Raw genomic sequence first — 13,843 nt, 5'->3', positions numbered from 1 at the left:
CACACACACACACACACACGCCCCAGCCACACCACTTCTCCCCATGCTTCAAGGTCTATCTCAGAGCACTGTGTGATCATTCTAAACCTAATTACTTCAGGGCTGTCTGATGGAGGCCCAGTGCTGCCCAATCACATTTGCATCGAGTGGCCGAAAGCAGAGCCCCCCCCTCCCCCATGCCTGAAACGGCCATCTCTCACTTTTGCATGGTGGCTGAAGTCGCAGAACACCCCTCCACCCATTTAGCGCCTCTCCCTACTCCTAAACGTTTCAACCCACTAGAAATTTGCAGTGACATCCAATTTTTTGACACCAGACACAAAGCTGCTCTCGCTTTAACCTGCCATACAGAGGAGTTTTGTTGTTTTACTGTTTTCATCTCCCGTCGCTGCACTCTGTGACAGTGGCTCTAATCTTCTCAGTGGGGGACTGTGTTGTTTGTTGTTTGGCCCCCGCTGGGCATATTTGGTACATGATTGGCAAGAGCGTAATGGGATGTCACACTCAGGGGACATTTTTGTGAGGAAGTTTAGAGCTCATGCTGCAAAAATGACCCCTTAAAAGTCCTGGAATTTTGCACCAGCTTTGAAGACAGAAAATATGTTTTTCCCAAGAAGCTGAAAAAGCTGACCCCCTGTCTGTATAGTGCCCTCCGTGACATGATATTTCTTGTAGCTGTGCAGGCATTTGAAGGTGATATTGAGGTATGACTTTGCACTTGGCAAAGCTGCCAAAAGCTGCTTAAGTTCAGTATTGAGTACCCTGTAAAATATTTATTGATGACGGGGAAAATCTATGGCTCACTTTGCTTGAGACTGTTCCACAGGAGGGTCAAAGGTCAGGGTCACAAGCACTTTCTCACGAGGAGACTACTAAAGCAACTTCCCAATCACTGACCACCCTGCTGAGCTGATTATTCTCACATCACCATCCACATGTGTTACATTTATTTTTTTTCCTTGTAATTACATTTTGCTGCATTACTCACATTCTTCCCTTCACTCCAGCTGTCAGTTATTCTCACGTACAAGCTCCGGCTTGATTCTGTGCCCCATGCTTGCCTTTACTACCTCAGCACAGACACTATGATGAGTGAGGCAGAGCAAAAGAAGAACAATTATCACTTCGCTCAGATTACATTCAGCAGATGTCAGGGCCCACATGTGGAGGCGGCTAATTGCTGTCTCCAAATCAACTGTGGCATAATACTACAAGCATATGTGAGCCTTTGTGTGTGTGCTGGGGGCCGGTAGAGGGGACAAGGGGTACATTACACAGAGAAAGTTTGTGAGATGATTTATCAGACACACTCTGAGCTGCGTGTGTATAAAAGCCAGGCTAATGCGTGTATCATGTTGGTGTACTAATGATCAGACCGGCTTACCCGCCATCAGCTGTTCACACCCACACGAGCAGAAAGAATTAGGTAGGATGAAGGCACGGAGCAGCATAGGAACACGCTAACTACTTACTTCCATGCAGCACATAAGGCAATCACGCTTTCGTGGCATGGTATTCAAGTCATACTCATGCATGCATGCATGTAAATACACACGCACACACAAACACATACTCGTGCCAACCCCCACACAACCGACACCACCAGCGTGCTTCCACATTGCCTAAGAATAATCAAAATTGAAGGACAGAAAGCATCCCTCCACACCAGCTTTCACTGCTTCCCTTTCCACTCCACACCCCTCTCTCGTGCATCTCTCCACGTAGCCTTGAGTGAGGCTGCATCTGAGGGGGCTGGGGGAGGCAGACAAAGGTCCCTGGGGTGACAGAGGATGGGCGTATGAGGAGAAGTGTGTGTATGTGCGGGGGGGATACACGGCTGTCACACCGAGCTCCAATGTCGGCTGATGGCTCGGCATGAGGCATGCCACTTATCAGATTGGTGGGGAGGGTGGGGGCAAGGGCAAGTGTGCATGTGGGTGAGGAAGCACTAGGGAGTGCGGGTGAGAGTAGTGTAAGGGTCCATTAACACAGTCTTTTTATATGTACACCCACACACACACACAACAACATGCATTACACACGCACGCACATGCAAATTTACATGCACATTGAAACTGCTCACACACATACAAAATGTAAAAAATAAAATAAAAATAATTCACCAGAGATCCTCAATCCGCCCTACAGGCAGACAGCAGCACGATGCCGTGACTGCCGCTGTGAAAAGCTCCCTTCTTTTCTCATTCTCCCTCTTCCTCTCCTTTTCATCCTCCTTTCTCACTCTCTCTTGGTGCCCCAGTTCACTCCAGTGCACACGCTGCCTCTCTCTCACCATCCCAATCCAGACCCCAACCCCCTCCTCTCTGGCCCCCTTTCCCCCATCCCAACCCCACCTTCCATTTTTGCAGCCTTGCAGCCTGGCTTGTCTCCTTCATGTAACTGTATGATGCATTTCCTTCCATCTTGTTAAGAACACATTTATTCACACTGAAATAATTTGCAGACAGACACACACACACTTTACAACAATACACAGAAGATGTATGCGTATCTATGTGCCTTAATAAATACATATGCAAACAAAAATGTCCATCTGAGAGTCCAATTATCTTATTAAAATCTGACTTTTCATTTTGTTTGACTTTTGATTTTCTGGACACTCAACCCTCACTCAGGATGGTTATTCTTTTTGCATGCATGTACACACAACATGGACACACTTACACAAAAACACACCAAGGGATGGAGATGGGATATGGAGGTCAGTGAGTCACAGAGCAGATAAACAACACCTCATTAGGCCTGTTAAAGGGAGTCTTGCAGCCCCGGTCATTGTCTGCCAGCATGCTAACTGAGCCCTGGGCAAGACTTCCAATGTCTAAATAAACCTGATAGCATCAGAAAGTAATGATCACATGTTATCCACTTGAAATGACATGAATAATCACATGCAATGGTTGGCGGGATAATACACTGCTCTGCACTCCCTTATATCCCACTGGATGCAGACATGGACACAGTGATACATGAATGTAACAGACATCCTTGAAATAACAGTGATGTTAATCTGCCTTGGGCTGTTTTTTATCATGTGCATGCATGCACACTGCTATCCATTCATAAGATTATAAGCTATTCATTAATGGATGGTACAGGACTGTATACCAGGCAGTCTCCCATCCTACAGGCAGTACAGCGTGAACCCAGAGAGGCCTGGGATGTGGGGCTCTGCACAGCAGTTTCTTTGCTTTAGGCTTTAGGCAGTCAATTTTCTTTCCATCATGCACTTGCACATTTTCAGTCATTCTTGCACTCACAGTATTTATCTCACAGTCTCTAACTCCATCCTCCCTCTCCCTCCCTGTATTAGGCCATCCTCCTTTCCCCTGGCTCTGATGTTAATGCACTCCCAATCAGGCTGTCCATTAAGCAGACATGCACTACACGTTCATCAGGCCGTCCAAGCGCCTGCATGCAAATGAGCTCAAATTGCAGTGTGCTGCAAACTCCTTGAAATCTCCTTAGAGGGAGAACGTGAGTTCTCGTGTGTGAGAAATGCAGGGAAAAGTGAGTGCCTCTCCGTTCATTTTATGCTAATGAAAACATTGAAGACAAGCATTACAATGGATTAACCCAATCACGATGCCTTCTTGATATTTTGATGCAATGGTGAGACACGAGAAACTTGTTAATGTAAATTCTCTCCGTGAGTATTAAGCCTGAGAGTGTTGAGTTGCTGTCAGATAAAGCCTTTGTCATGCACAGTAAAACTTCTCCATTCTGCAATAGCTGCCAAAACTTTCACTGGAATTGCTAAAAGTGAGACACACAACAGATCTTTCGCATTCTTTCCCTCTCCTCCTTTTTGACCGTGAGGCATTTCACATTCCTCCATTTTGTTCTTTACAAAAAAAGGCTGTTATTGCATCCAGTGGGACGCATTCATTCTCACCTCACTTCTTTGCCATCTCTATCTTTATAAACCTGTGGTGGATTGTGAGAGAATAGAAAGGGACAGTGTAGACGCGTGGGTGTGAGAGCTGTCACAGTTTTAAGCAGAATATTGTTTGAGGTATCAACAAGGAGTAGGAGTAGCAGAAAGGAGAAAAGACAAAGCTTGAAAGCTGGAGGGACACGCTGGTTCAGAGGGCTGCCTCTTGGCATTCAGGAGGCACAGGGCCTGGCGTTAAACGCATGGAGCGAGGTGAAGATGGATGGGGGGTGTGGGGTGTCAGCGAAGCCCACTGCGTGCCAACTCTTAAGTGGCGGTGGCACTCAAAGATAATGAAGAACGATGATGAGGCAGAGGAGGGCATGCCGAGGAGACCCACGTGCACAGCTAATATCAGCCAGCAGCCACGTATTGGGCCGAGCACGCTGCCACTCAAGAAGGTTTGCCAGCGGCGCCGACTGCATGTCACATGCTGTCATACCTGCGCCTCAAATTTCCACTTTCATTTACTAATCCAGCGCAGTCCTCAGTGTGCACTCCTGTGAACATGTGTGCTCACGTCTGATGTGCGACAGAATGTGAGCCTATGTGAGTCATTATGCATTGATATCACAGGATGTGAAGACAGTTGATTAAAAAAAAAAGGAAAAGAAAAGAAAAACACCAGAGAGAAAATAATGAAAGATAAGTGAGCTTCTCGCATTCCTCAATCGTGACCTCGAAACACACTTGTCGTTTTTATTGTTCATTACCAAGCCATGCGCAGCGATACGCTAACTAATCCCATTAAACTAATCCACACGAAAACAACTTACGGCACGATAACGGCCCGCACCGCCTCCACCGTTAATTTATGCCATATTCAAATGTGCATGGAATTGAAATAATTAATGTGACTCCCCCACTAATTTTTCCTTGTGGCAGAGATACTGAATGGATACCCGCAGGATGTATATTTTCATACAGTCTCTTTACACATTTCTCCCATTGTTGTCCCATACACAGTGTTTGGTGTGTAGTTTGGTGTATAGAAATTCTTTCTGCCTTTAAGTCCTCAGAAAGAAGTGGAATTTAATTTTTAGTCTGGACTACAACCTTAACAATCATAAAATGTATCAGCAGAGGTGTCTGGTTCGAATTTTCCAGACTCCTGGAACTTCCCGGTGTATGCGAGGTGATGACACAGCGTAGAAGACCTACAGCAGGGTGAGAGCATTGCTGAATGAATTTGCTGACATTAAATCTTTTGCTGGTGAACATTTCATTAAACTGAAGGATATCTAAAGGATGTTGACAGCAGAATAATGCCACCTATCATGTCCCCAGGTAGTCTGCGTCTAAAATCGCAAGTGCATGATGAGACAGTCACCGAGAACGGCAGCCACAGGCAACAACCTGCAGTCGATTTTATCATCTCCAAAGGTCTTTTATTCCCTGAACCAAATCACAGCTCCCACATTAGCACCAGTATGAGCCCTGAACATTGTCAGCTGGTTAACAAATGCGGAGTGTGTTTGGATAGGAGGAGCGCGCACATGGGATTATGAATAAAACATGTTGCCCTTATTAAAAATAATCTGGCTCAAAAGTGCCAGAGGCCCTTGAGGTCGATAACCCACCCCCTCTTCCATCCACTCCCTGCACCTCACAGGGTTCAAGGAGAGGGGTCGCTGATTAGCACTGGCAACATCCAGAGAGTGCATTCATATTCTGTATGATCCAGTGGTGAACGTGTTGAGTGGAATTAAATAAAGCAGATAGCAATTGCTTAGGGCAACACAGGAGGGAGGTTTTAGGTTTCAGGATTTGGAGCTGAGCTCTGTCTCATTCTTACCTGAACATCTCACCCAGGCCCTTCAGCACGCCTTTCTTGGCTTTGTTCTTCTCCCTCTCAGGTTTCTTCTTTTCCTTCCCCCCAACCTTGTCCTCATCTTTCTGTCTGTCATCTTTGGACAGGTTTCCGTTCACCCCCGAGCCTACAGTGAGGTCGCCGCTGGTTGACATGGACTCTCGACCTGATCGGGAACTTCCCTCTGTGTCCTCGTCCACTGGAGTGAGGAGATAAGGAGAAAAGAGAAGGTGTTAAATAGAGAAACTGAGACGGAAAGAGGACAACAAACAGGGATACGACGAAAAATAAAATTTCTGTCAATAAAAGTTCAACAAAAATTTTAACTTTCACTTTGACTCTATGGATCACAGACACAACGACTGAAATCTGCATACAACAACTCTTTTCTTTTATCAGTCACAAGGGCCCATTTCTTTTATCTGGTAACATCAGATGAACTATTAAAATAAAACAGTGTCCCACAAGGTACAGCAGCTTTGAACAAAACACACTGAATTCATCCGCCTCATTAGAGCCGGATATATTTACATTACACACCCGTTGAGAATAGTATTCTGTTGAACATATCTTCACTTAGCTGAAAGCCTGAAGTTATTTCAAATGTGTACATTTCACACAGCTCACGAGAGAACTCTCGTTTTTTTCCCCCCATTTCTGCTGGATTTCATATAAAAATGATGCAACCAAAAAAAAAAAAAAACGGTAATGATAGTCATATGAATCTGGTTCTTAATTTAAGTCAGAAGTAATTTGAACCAAGACCTCAAATTGAAACCAAACTCCTTAGGTAATGTAGGGTTGATTAAACTCAAAGTTTCCATCACATCTAATCAGAACTGATGTGCAAAATGTAATTAATCTGTCAGTAATTATACATTTAAATAATCTTGAAAAAGCCTCCCAGGGATCTTAATTGCAAATGTGGTACGCTTTGCAATCGGCATAGCTCCTGTCGTCGCTGTATCTCTGGCTCTGAGGCGTGAGGTAGATGTCCTACAGATTATAACTTATTACAGTCTTGCATGTTGTCCTTTAAGTTCTGCCTTTGATGAAGGAGAGAAAAGAGCTTATCGCGAGGAAAGAACAAGAAGAAGGGGATACTGTGATGGATATGAGGCATATGAGATGAGACGTGGAACGAGAGGGTGGAGCCGTTAGATTCACATTTCAAGGAACAGTGGGGTTTGTTTTCTCTTGTGATCTGATGAGCTATCAGCTATTTCTTTCAGCTGGTAGCTCAGACAAAATTAAAGAAACGGAACCTCAATGTGAGGCACTGTACGGCAAGAATACAGAGCACACAGCAGCTTAAACCTGCTCAATTATGCTCAGCCCCTCCCTTCCTTTTCTCCAGCTCCACAACTTTGGGAGCAGGTTCAGGATGGGTATCACATTTATCTCTCAATCTGCTGCATGCTCATCATCCACTTAAGAGCAACGGCAGTGAATAGCAGCTGTGAGCTGTATCAGGCTATTTAAATGACTAAGATTAGCAGCAGTGCTAATGTCGCTACTGCTTAATGATGCCAAACTGCAGATAACATACTAAACATTGTAATCTAGAGCCTCCCAGAGGACAGCAGCCATGTGTGCTTTGTGTGTGAGTGTACACTTGCATGCATTTGTGTGCTGCTTTACAGAGGTCTTATGTTGGGTTAGACAGAAGGAAGGCCAAATATGAGGAGACGTTTAGAATTCAGTAAAATTTTTGTCATCTTCCATTTAATTTGAGTCTTTCAAATAAAGCAAGACTCGCAAACAAGCTACCTCCTATCCAAAAACAAACAAAGGCCTTTAACATCAGAGGCCACCAAGAGGTGAGGCCAGTCATGATGATTTAATGGAATGGAAAAGACAGAAACATTGATGAAAGTGTCGCTACAACACAGTTAGCAGAGACAGGAAACATTTTGTCACTTTAGTGAATCCATACCATTTAATTTTCCTGCTTTAATAGGACATTTAAGCTGGCCTGTCAGTGAAGGTTATGACAGACAAGTAAAATTGGCGGTGTTATTCTAACACATAAAAGAAGGGATTTTTGCTCAGTAGAGCAGATTTTTCTTTTTCTCTTTTATTTCCTGAAATGATGCAACACAAAGTAGCACAAGGGAAGTGCATTTTGCCCAGCAGGATATCTTCTGGGGACACATTTTCTTTGGGCGATGCCACATTCTTATTTTATGTAAATAAAAGTCTGGGAGCAGAGGAGGCAGGCGCTTATCTGTCAACTTTGACTATTAACCTCAGTGACGAGCTCAGACTGGCTGCTTTTATCTAAATTGAAAAACAGAGTTATTTGAATATCATGGGGGAGAATGCAATATACCGCGGCAGGAAAAATCGGTTGCTTTCCCCATTTTTCTTTGCAGAGATAAGACTGTATTTAGTGGCTTGCCGACAGAGCTTATGAGAACAAAGAGTTTCAGGCAAATAATTCCTTCTTTTTCAAATGTCTCGCAGCTCTTTAATGCTGAATGGAAATTTATATCTGGTGATTATTCTTGTGGTGTTGCAGGGTTATTACCTGTCGGAAAACGCAAGGCGGCTGTCTCTATACATCCAACGCATGTCCTTTTGTCATCAAACACCAAGTACGGATGGATATATTCACTCAAATGGAAGGTGGCATGTCTTTGCTTTTAAATATTGTCCCCATAGTTTAGAATAAAGTAAGGTAAGGTCAAATAAATGTGAGGAAATCTGGCTGTATGTTGTATGTTGTTATGTGCCAAAATTAACTGGCACAAACCAAAGCAAAGAGTATTTCATTCGTAATCATAATAAATGTAATTCCTTGTAAAATGGATACAATGGGGCCCTGACATATGAGGGTAAACAGCAGAAATTTTTCCTTGCATGCACTCTGCTGAAAAACATGCCAATGCACTTTAAGAGACAGGAAACTCCTGGGAAAACATGTCGCCACAGTCTCTAACAATTCCACTCAACGTGAACTGCGTGAATATTAATAAGTGTGTAACCTAGACGCTTATTGCAGATGTGTGTTTTATAACACACACATCTCTCTAGCAAGTGGGAATCCCTAACCTAGTTTACTTGGGGTTAAATCTTGCCATTCTGGAACAGCCTTGAGGAATTATTGAGTTGGCCTATATTACACTGAATTCCTTTGGAATAATCTTCTAATGGATTTTATTGTGCATTATATAATGACACTTTTTTGAATACATTATTCTGCATCAGTGCCCTAAATTAACAACCTGCAAACCAACAAACACTCAGCACTCACGCGTCTCCATGCTGTTCTCTTCCTCTGCCGTCGAGACACCAGGTTTCTCATATGATTTGTCAATCGCAGCTCGGAAGCTCTCATTGCAGCCACGACCCCTGACGATCCGTGAGCGCGGCCGGTTAACGTTGATCTCACCATTCAGAGTTGCCTCGGCAACAGCTGTCTGGAGGCTTTCAAGCGAGCTGGACTTTTTCAGGCCCAGGGAGGGTCCAACCTCTTGCTCTGCAGAACCTATGGAAAGAGGAAATAATGTCACTGAAGGTGTGAGTCTGGTAATTAACATGAAAAACAAATGATGCCATTTCCTGGCCAATGAAGTGTGAGATGAGTATAGAGTATTATATCTTCACTCAGACATTTTCCTTTTGGGAAATATAATTCAACCTTTGTCCTCATGTCTGCTGAGGTAAATCATGGGGCCAAAACATAACACAGATGAATGGATCACTAGAAGACAAAGACAGCAATGTACCACAGTACCAGTCTGATTATGGTGTTATACTAAAACGTAAAAAAAATACTTGGAAAGACAAATCTAGATATATTTCCTTAGGGGTTGTCTCTGAGATAGGCTGTTCAAAACAGAGGAGGGAGTAAAACGCATGCCATCTGCAGAACAAAGCTGGTACAAGGAACCTTTCCAATACATTGACATCCAGAAAAATGGCCATACAGATCTTCTGACAGGGCAGCTTAGTATGATCCATATTTACATTTGAGGAAAGGAGGAAGTCAGGTGACTTAGGATAAAGAGCTACAAAGTCTGCATATGGAGGAGGTCAGGGTGGGTGGACTGGTCTCACTGTATGTGAGAGTTCTTATTTAACCTAAACGTGATCTTTTCCAAAAGCTAACCAAGAAATTGTATTGCCTAAACCTAACAAAAATGCATCTATCACAACATTAACCACGTGAAGACGGATGTCCAGTATGACTGTTGCTGGGACTCTCCAATGGTCACATATTCCTCTTTTTTAAGTGGTCATATAAGCCGTTATGGGAGTCTGTAGCAGTGACTTGGAAATGATGATGTGTACTGTCATCATGAGCACTGCACATGTCAAAACAAAACACGCTCTGGTATGAGCATGGCAGCATGTCTATATGTCACAAGATCGGTGCCACCCACTTAATTTACATCTCTAATAAACGCCTCACAGAGCATGACCATTACGCAAAGTAATTACAATTAACATGTAAATTATGCACGTGATACAAAAGAAGGGATTTGAAACTCTTTTGAAAAGTAGCTAACTAGATGAACTCACATACATCATTCTTGTTTGATTAAGCATCTCCTCTAAAGAAAGCAAACAGCACTGATAGACAGACTGGGAGACCAGCTGCGTTGAAACCAAAGAGAATTTTGAACAGTTAGTTTCTTCAACACCGGAGCCAGGCCCTGGACAGCTGTAATTATTTCTCCAATGCTTGCCAGGGGTTTGTTTAGGGTATGTAAGTGGAGCGTGACTCAGGTATTGGTATTTCATTTTGTCAGGGAGCGTCCGTCAGTTCCCCGGAGCTTTTGGCTTACCCACCAGTTGGTAAACAAGCAGCCTGGTTGATTTTCTGTCCCCTTTATTTTGACTCGGTTTAGTGTGCAGCAAGGTGCTGTCAAACCTAATAAGATGTATTTCAGAATATGTGCAAGTGAAGTCCAGTTGGATGCAAACTTCTGTAGAGGAAACTATCACTAATAACGGATAAACTGTAGATTCAATTACTTTCACAGCCTCACTGGTTCTCTGAGGGTAAAACACATGTCGGTGGAGTCTGGACAGAGCAGTATTGTGTCTTTACGAGTCCCCGTAGACCGTACAGATCCTACACATGTAGCGACTGCGTGCTGCTGTTTCCTCTGTGGCTTCATGTGGTGTAAATAAACGTCTCTTGCAGCTCTTCCTGTGGATTTTCAATAGCAAATGTTGCTATAAGGTCTAGAACACACACATGCAAACAATGAATGTATATGCGTGTACGTGTGTACCTCACGCAGGGACTCCCCCCAAAAGGCACGACAACACACACTCCTAACATACACACCCACACTTCTATGTCAGCTGCCATCAACAAAATTCTTGACGTGTTTAAAGTGGCCTAAATGAGGCGTGAGCCACTGCTGCTGGGTGATCACAGCGGACCTGTAGATGGAGGGCTGCACAGTCAAACACCGATTAGCCAAAGAAAATAAACCCCCATCACAGAAAGAAAACAGTTTATGACTGCTGTACGGAGTGCTCCCTCTGAAATACATTTGTTTCAGTGTATGAGAGATGGAGGCAGGAAGAAACATGGAGGGATGTGAGTGCACGCATGTTGCAAAACCAGTATATGAATGAATTAAGAGCTTACGACAAAAGATGAACTAAGTTAATCTAACTATGTTAACTGGCAGCACTGTGTTACTGTTATCATAACCAGTGGCAGCTTATCTCTTTTGTTTGCCCTTCTCTTTGCTGCCAGTGCAACCTTACTGAGTGTGAGTGCTTCTCTATCACCTGTGGCGGCTATAGATCTGGTGTCATAGTAGTCAGATAGGCTAAAAGGTCAGCTGTTAGCCAGTGGTGTTGGATTTCCAGAGTGGTAAACGTACTGTCTTTAATGCACCATTTTCCCCTTACTTTTGTCAATGGTAATAAAAGTGGCCAATCCCAAGAGAACCTGGACTCAATCCTGAAAGTAACATTCGAAATAATTGAACACCAATCCTATAATACCGCATCCCATTTTGTGAGAGGAGCTTGTGTGTGTGCCTTCAGGCTGCACTGAACAGCAAAATGAAACTTTACTGTGTGCTGCAAATGTCTAAAGGGTTAGAAGCTCTCTGGTTGCTGGAAAAGAAGATTCATTTTACGGCTTTGTTCCTTAGAAGAGGTAGGCAATTTCTGATTATTATGACGAATTTTAATGCCTGAAAAACATGAACAACCTTTCAAGACCAAGAGAATGTAAGTAAAAATCATGTAATTCATTTGTTCAGAAGGAGTAATCTCATTATGTGAAGGACGAGAGGACAGACTGAAGAAAAAATACATTACAAGGAAACACAGGCGCAGATACACCGTAGCAGGAAAATGCTGTAATTTTTCATACTTTGTGGATACAACTCAGCCAAGTCAGAACAATTGCCATGTAATTTTTTCTTTTTTTTTTCTTTTTTTGATAAGCTTGTGTGTAAAGCCTGCCAACAGTAGACAAGTAGAAGCCAGGGTGCATGTTTGGCACAATGGGATTGCAAGTTAGAGCTGCACAGGATGCAACAGTTCAAGGGAACACAAATGACATCTGCTGTACTCGGAAACAGGGAATAATCCTCCCGCTCGGTATTCCGCACCACGATGCCATTGTTTCTAGTCGGCGTGGTGAATGACTGAGAGAAGCAGAGACACAAAGAGAACGGGAGCACAAGGCAATGAGAGAGAGTTTGCCCATAGACCCCGGCTGCCTCAAACCTGCCTTTGTTTTCTTCAGAGGCAGCTCCGGCTCTCCTGGGAGAGTTTGACGGACAGCTCTCTGTATGCCAGTCTATTATGTGATTCCTATCACACAACAGAAGCCTCAGTGCTCTGCTCCTCATCTCCCTCTTATTCAGAGGGATGAAAATACATATTCCCCCATTGCATACAGACATGAGTTTGTCACTCCCCACACGTCTGGAGGAGAAATGAAAATCATCACAATGAAATACATAAAAAGAAAGACAATTAGTAAAAATAGGGGGAAAGTGCACCTGGAATTTTATCCTGGCCAAAGACAAAAATGGCCAACATGTGGTGTTCCTTAGCCGGATTAAGGGCAAGGACAGTTAATTGGAGAAGATCCATTGCCATTAAACGTTAAAGGGGAGGTATGGCAAACTCCATGAATAAATCAGCAGCGGTTATTACAGGAACAGGAGCCAATAGTATAATTAGAGCAGCTAAAACTATGCTCCCCAGCCATTATTCACTACTGGCCCTTGCATGCAAAGATCTGTGTACAGACAGGGGCTCCATTACACATAATTTATTCAGAGAGTCAGGGTTTTAAGCAGGACGGTAAAAGGGTAATTATGTTAAAAATAGCCTCCAAGATGGTCGAGGGAAGGCCATGTCTAGGCACCCTAGTGGAAGTGAATCGTCCCTAGGTCAGCCGGGATTCTATGTCTCTGCCAGGCGTAGACCATTAGCCCGACAGAGGACGTCCTCCGTACGCTGAACATGTGTCACAAAGAAATCATCATTAACAAGACTGGTTAATATCTCAATCAGAGATGCTGACTAATGTCCTGCGATTGTGCAGCTTTATGAAACCACAGAAATAAAATACTTGTTCATCTCTCTCCAAGCCTGCCTTATCACTGAACTAGCAAAGCTATTAATATGCAGAGGATGGCAACTCTCATGCCAACCCTGGCAACCCAAAAGATCACAACTGACTTCACTGGAAAAGAAATTTATAATTACAGTGTGCTGGAATGGCAGTCTCTCATTTACCACAGCTGGCCTACCACATGTCTGCCTCTCTCAGTATGTTTAGGAGCCTTTAAGATATGCAAAAAGTTGCTGTGATTCTACATAAATGTAATGTTACATGTCTGATACTGTATTGTATAATATAGCAAATATTACTTTTTTTTTTTTTTTAAATATCCATGAACACAATAAGAGGCACGTCAGTTTCAAATTCATGCTCTCAGAAATCATTCAACAATATTCCCCTTGTGACCAAGTCATCAGCTCATTTTGTGTTAATTTAATGAAGTGAATGCACTCCAATGTGCTCCAACCGGAGCTCAAAAACAGCCTGACTATGATGGATCAATTGCAGCGAGCTGGAGAGG

General features: G+C 43.4%; 1 protein-coding gene across 4 annotated transcripts in view; it reads right to left on the bottom strand.

Annotated features, from left to right (window-relative positions):
- LOC124049562 (partitioning defective 3 homolog) overlaps positions 1-13,843 on the bottom strand; it is a 314,519-nt gene that overhangs the window by 92,350 nt on the left and 208,326 nt on the right. For all 4 annotated transcript variants that reach the window (XM_046371346.1, XM_046371347.1, XM_046371348.1 and 1 more), the window contains 2 exons: positions 9,019-9,252; positions 5,748-5,961 (listed from right to left, as the gene is read on the bottom strand). In XM_046371346.1, coding sequence (XP_046227302.1) covers positions 5,748-5,961; positions 9,019-9,252 — 448 coding nt within the window. The remainder of the gene's footprint in view (positions 1-5,747; positions 5,962-9,018; positions 9,253-13,843) is intronic.

This window comes from Scatophagus argus, chromosome 18, assembly GCF_020382885.2.
Source record: "Scatophagus argus isolate fScaArg1 chromosome 18, fScaArg1.pri, whole genome shotgun sequence".
Lineage (NCBI taxonomy): Eukaryota > Metazoa > Chordata > Actinopteri > Scatophagidae > Scatophagus > Scatophagus argus.
The sequence above is the reverse complement of the archived record's forward strand: the minus strand, read 5'-3'. Positions and strand labels throughout refer to the sequence as shown.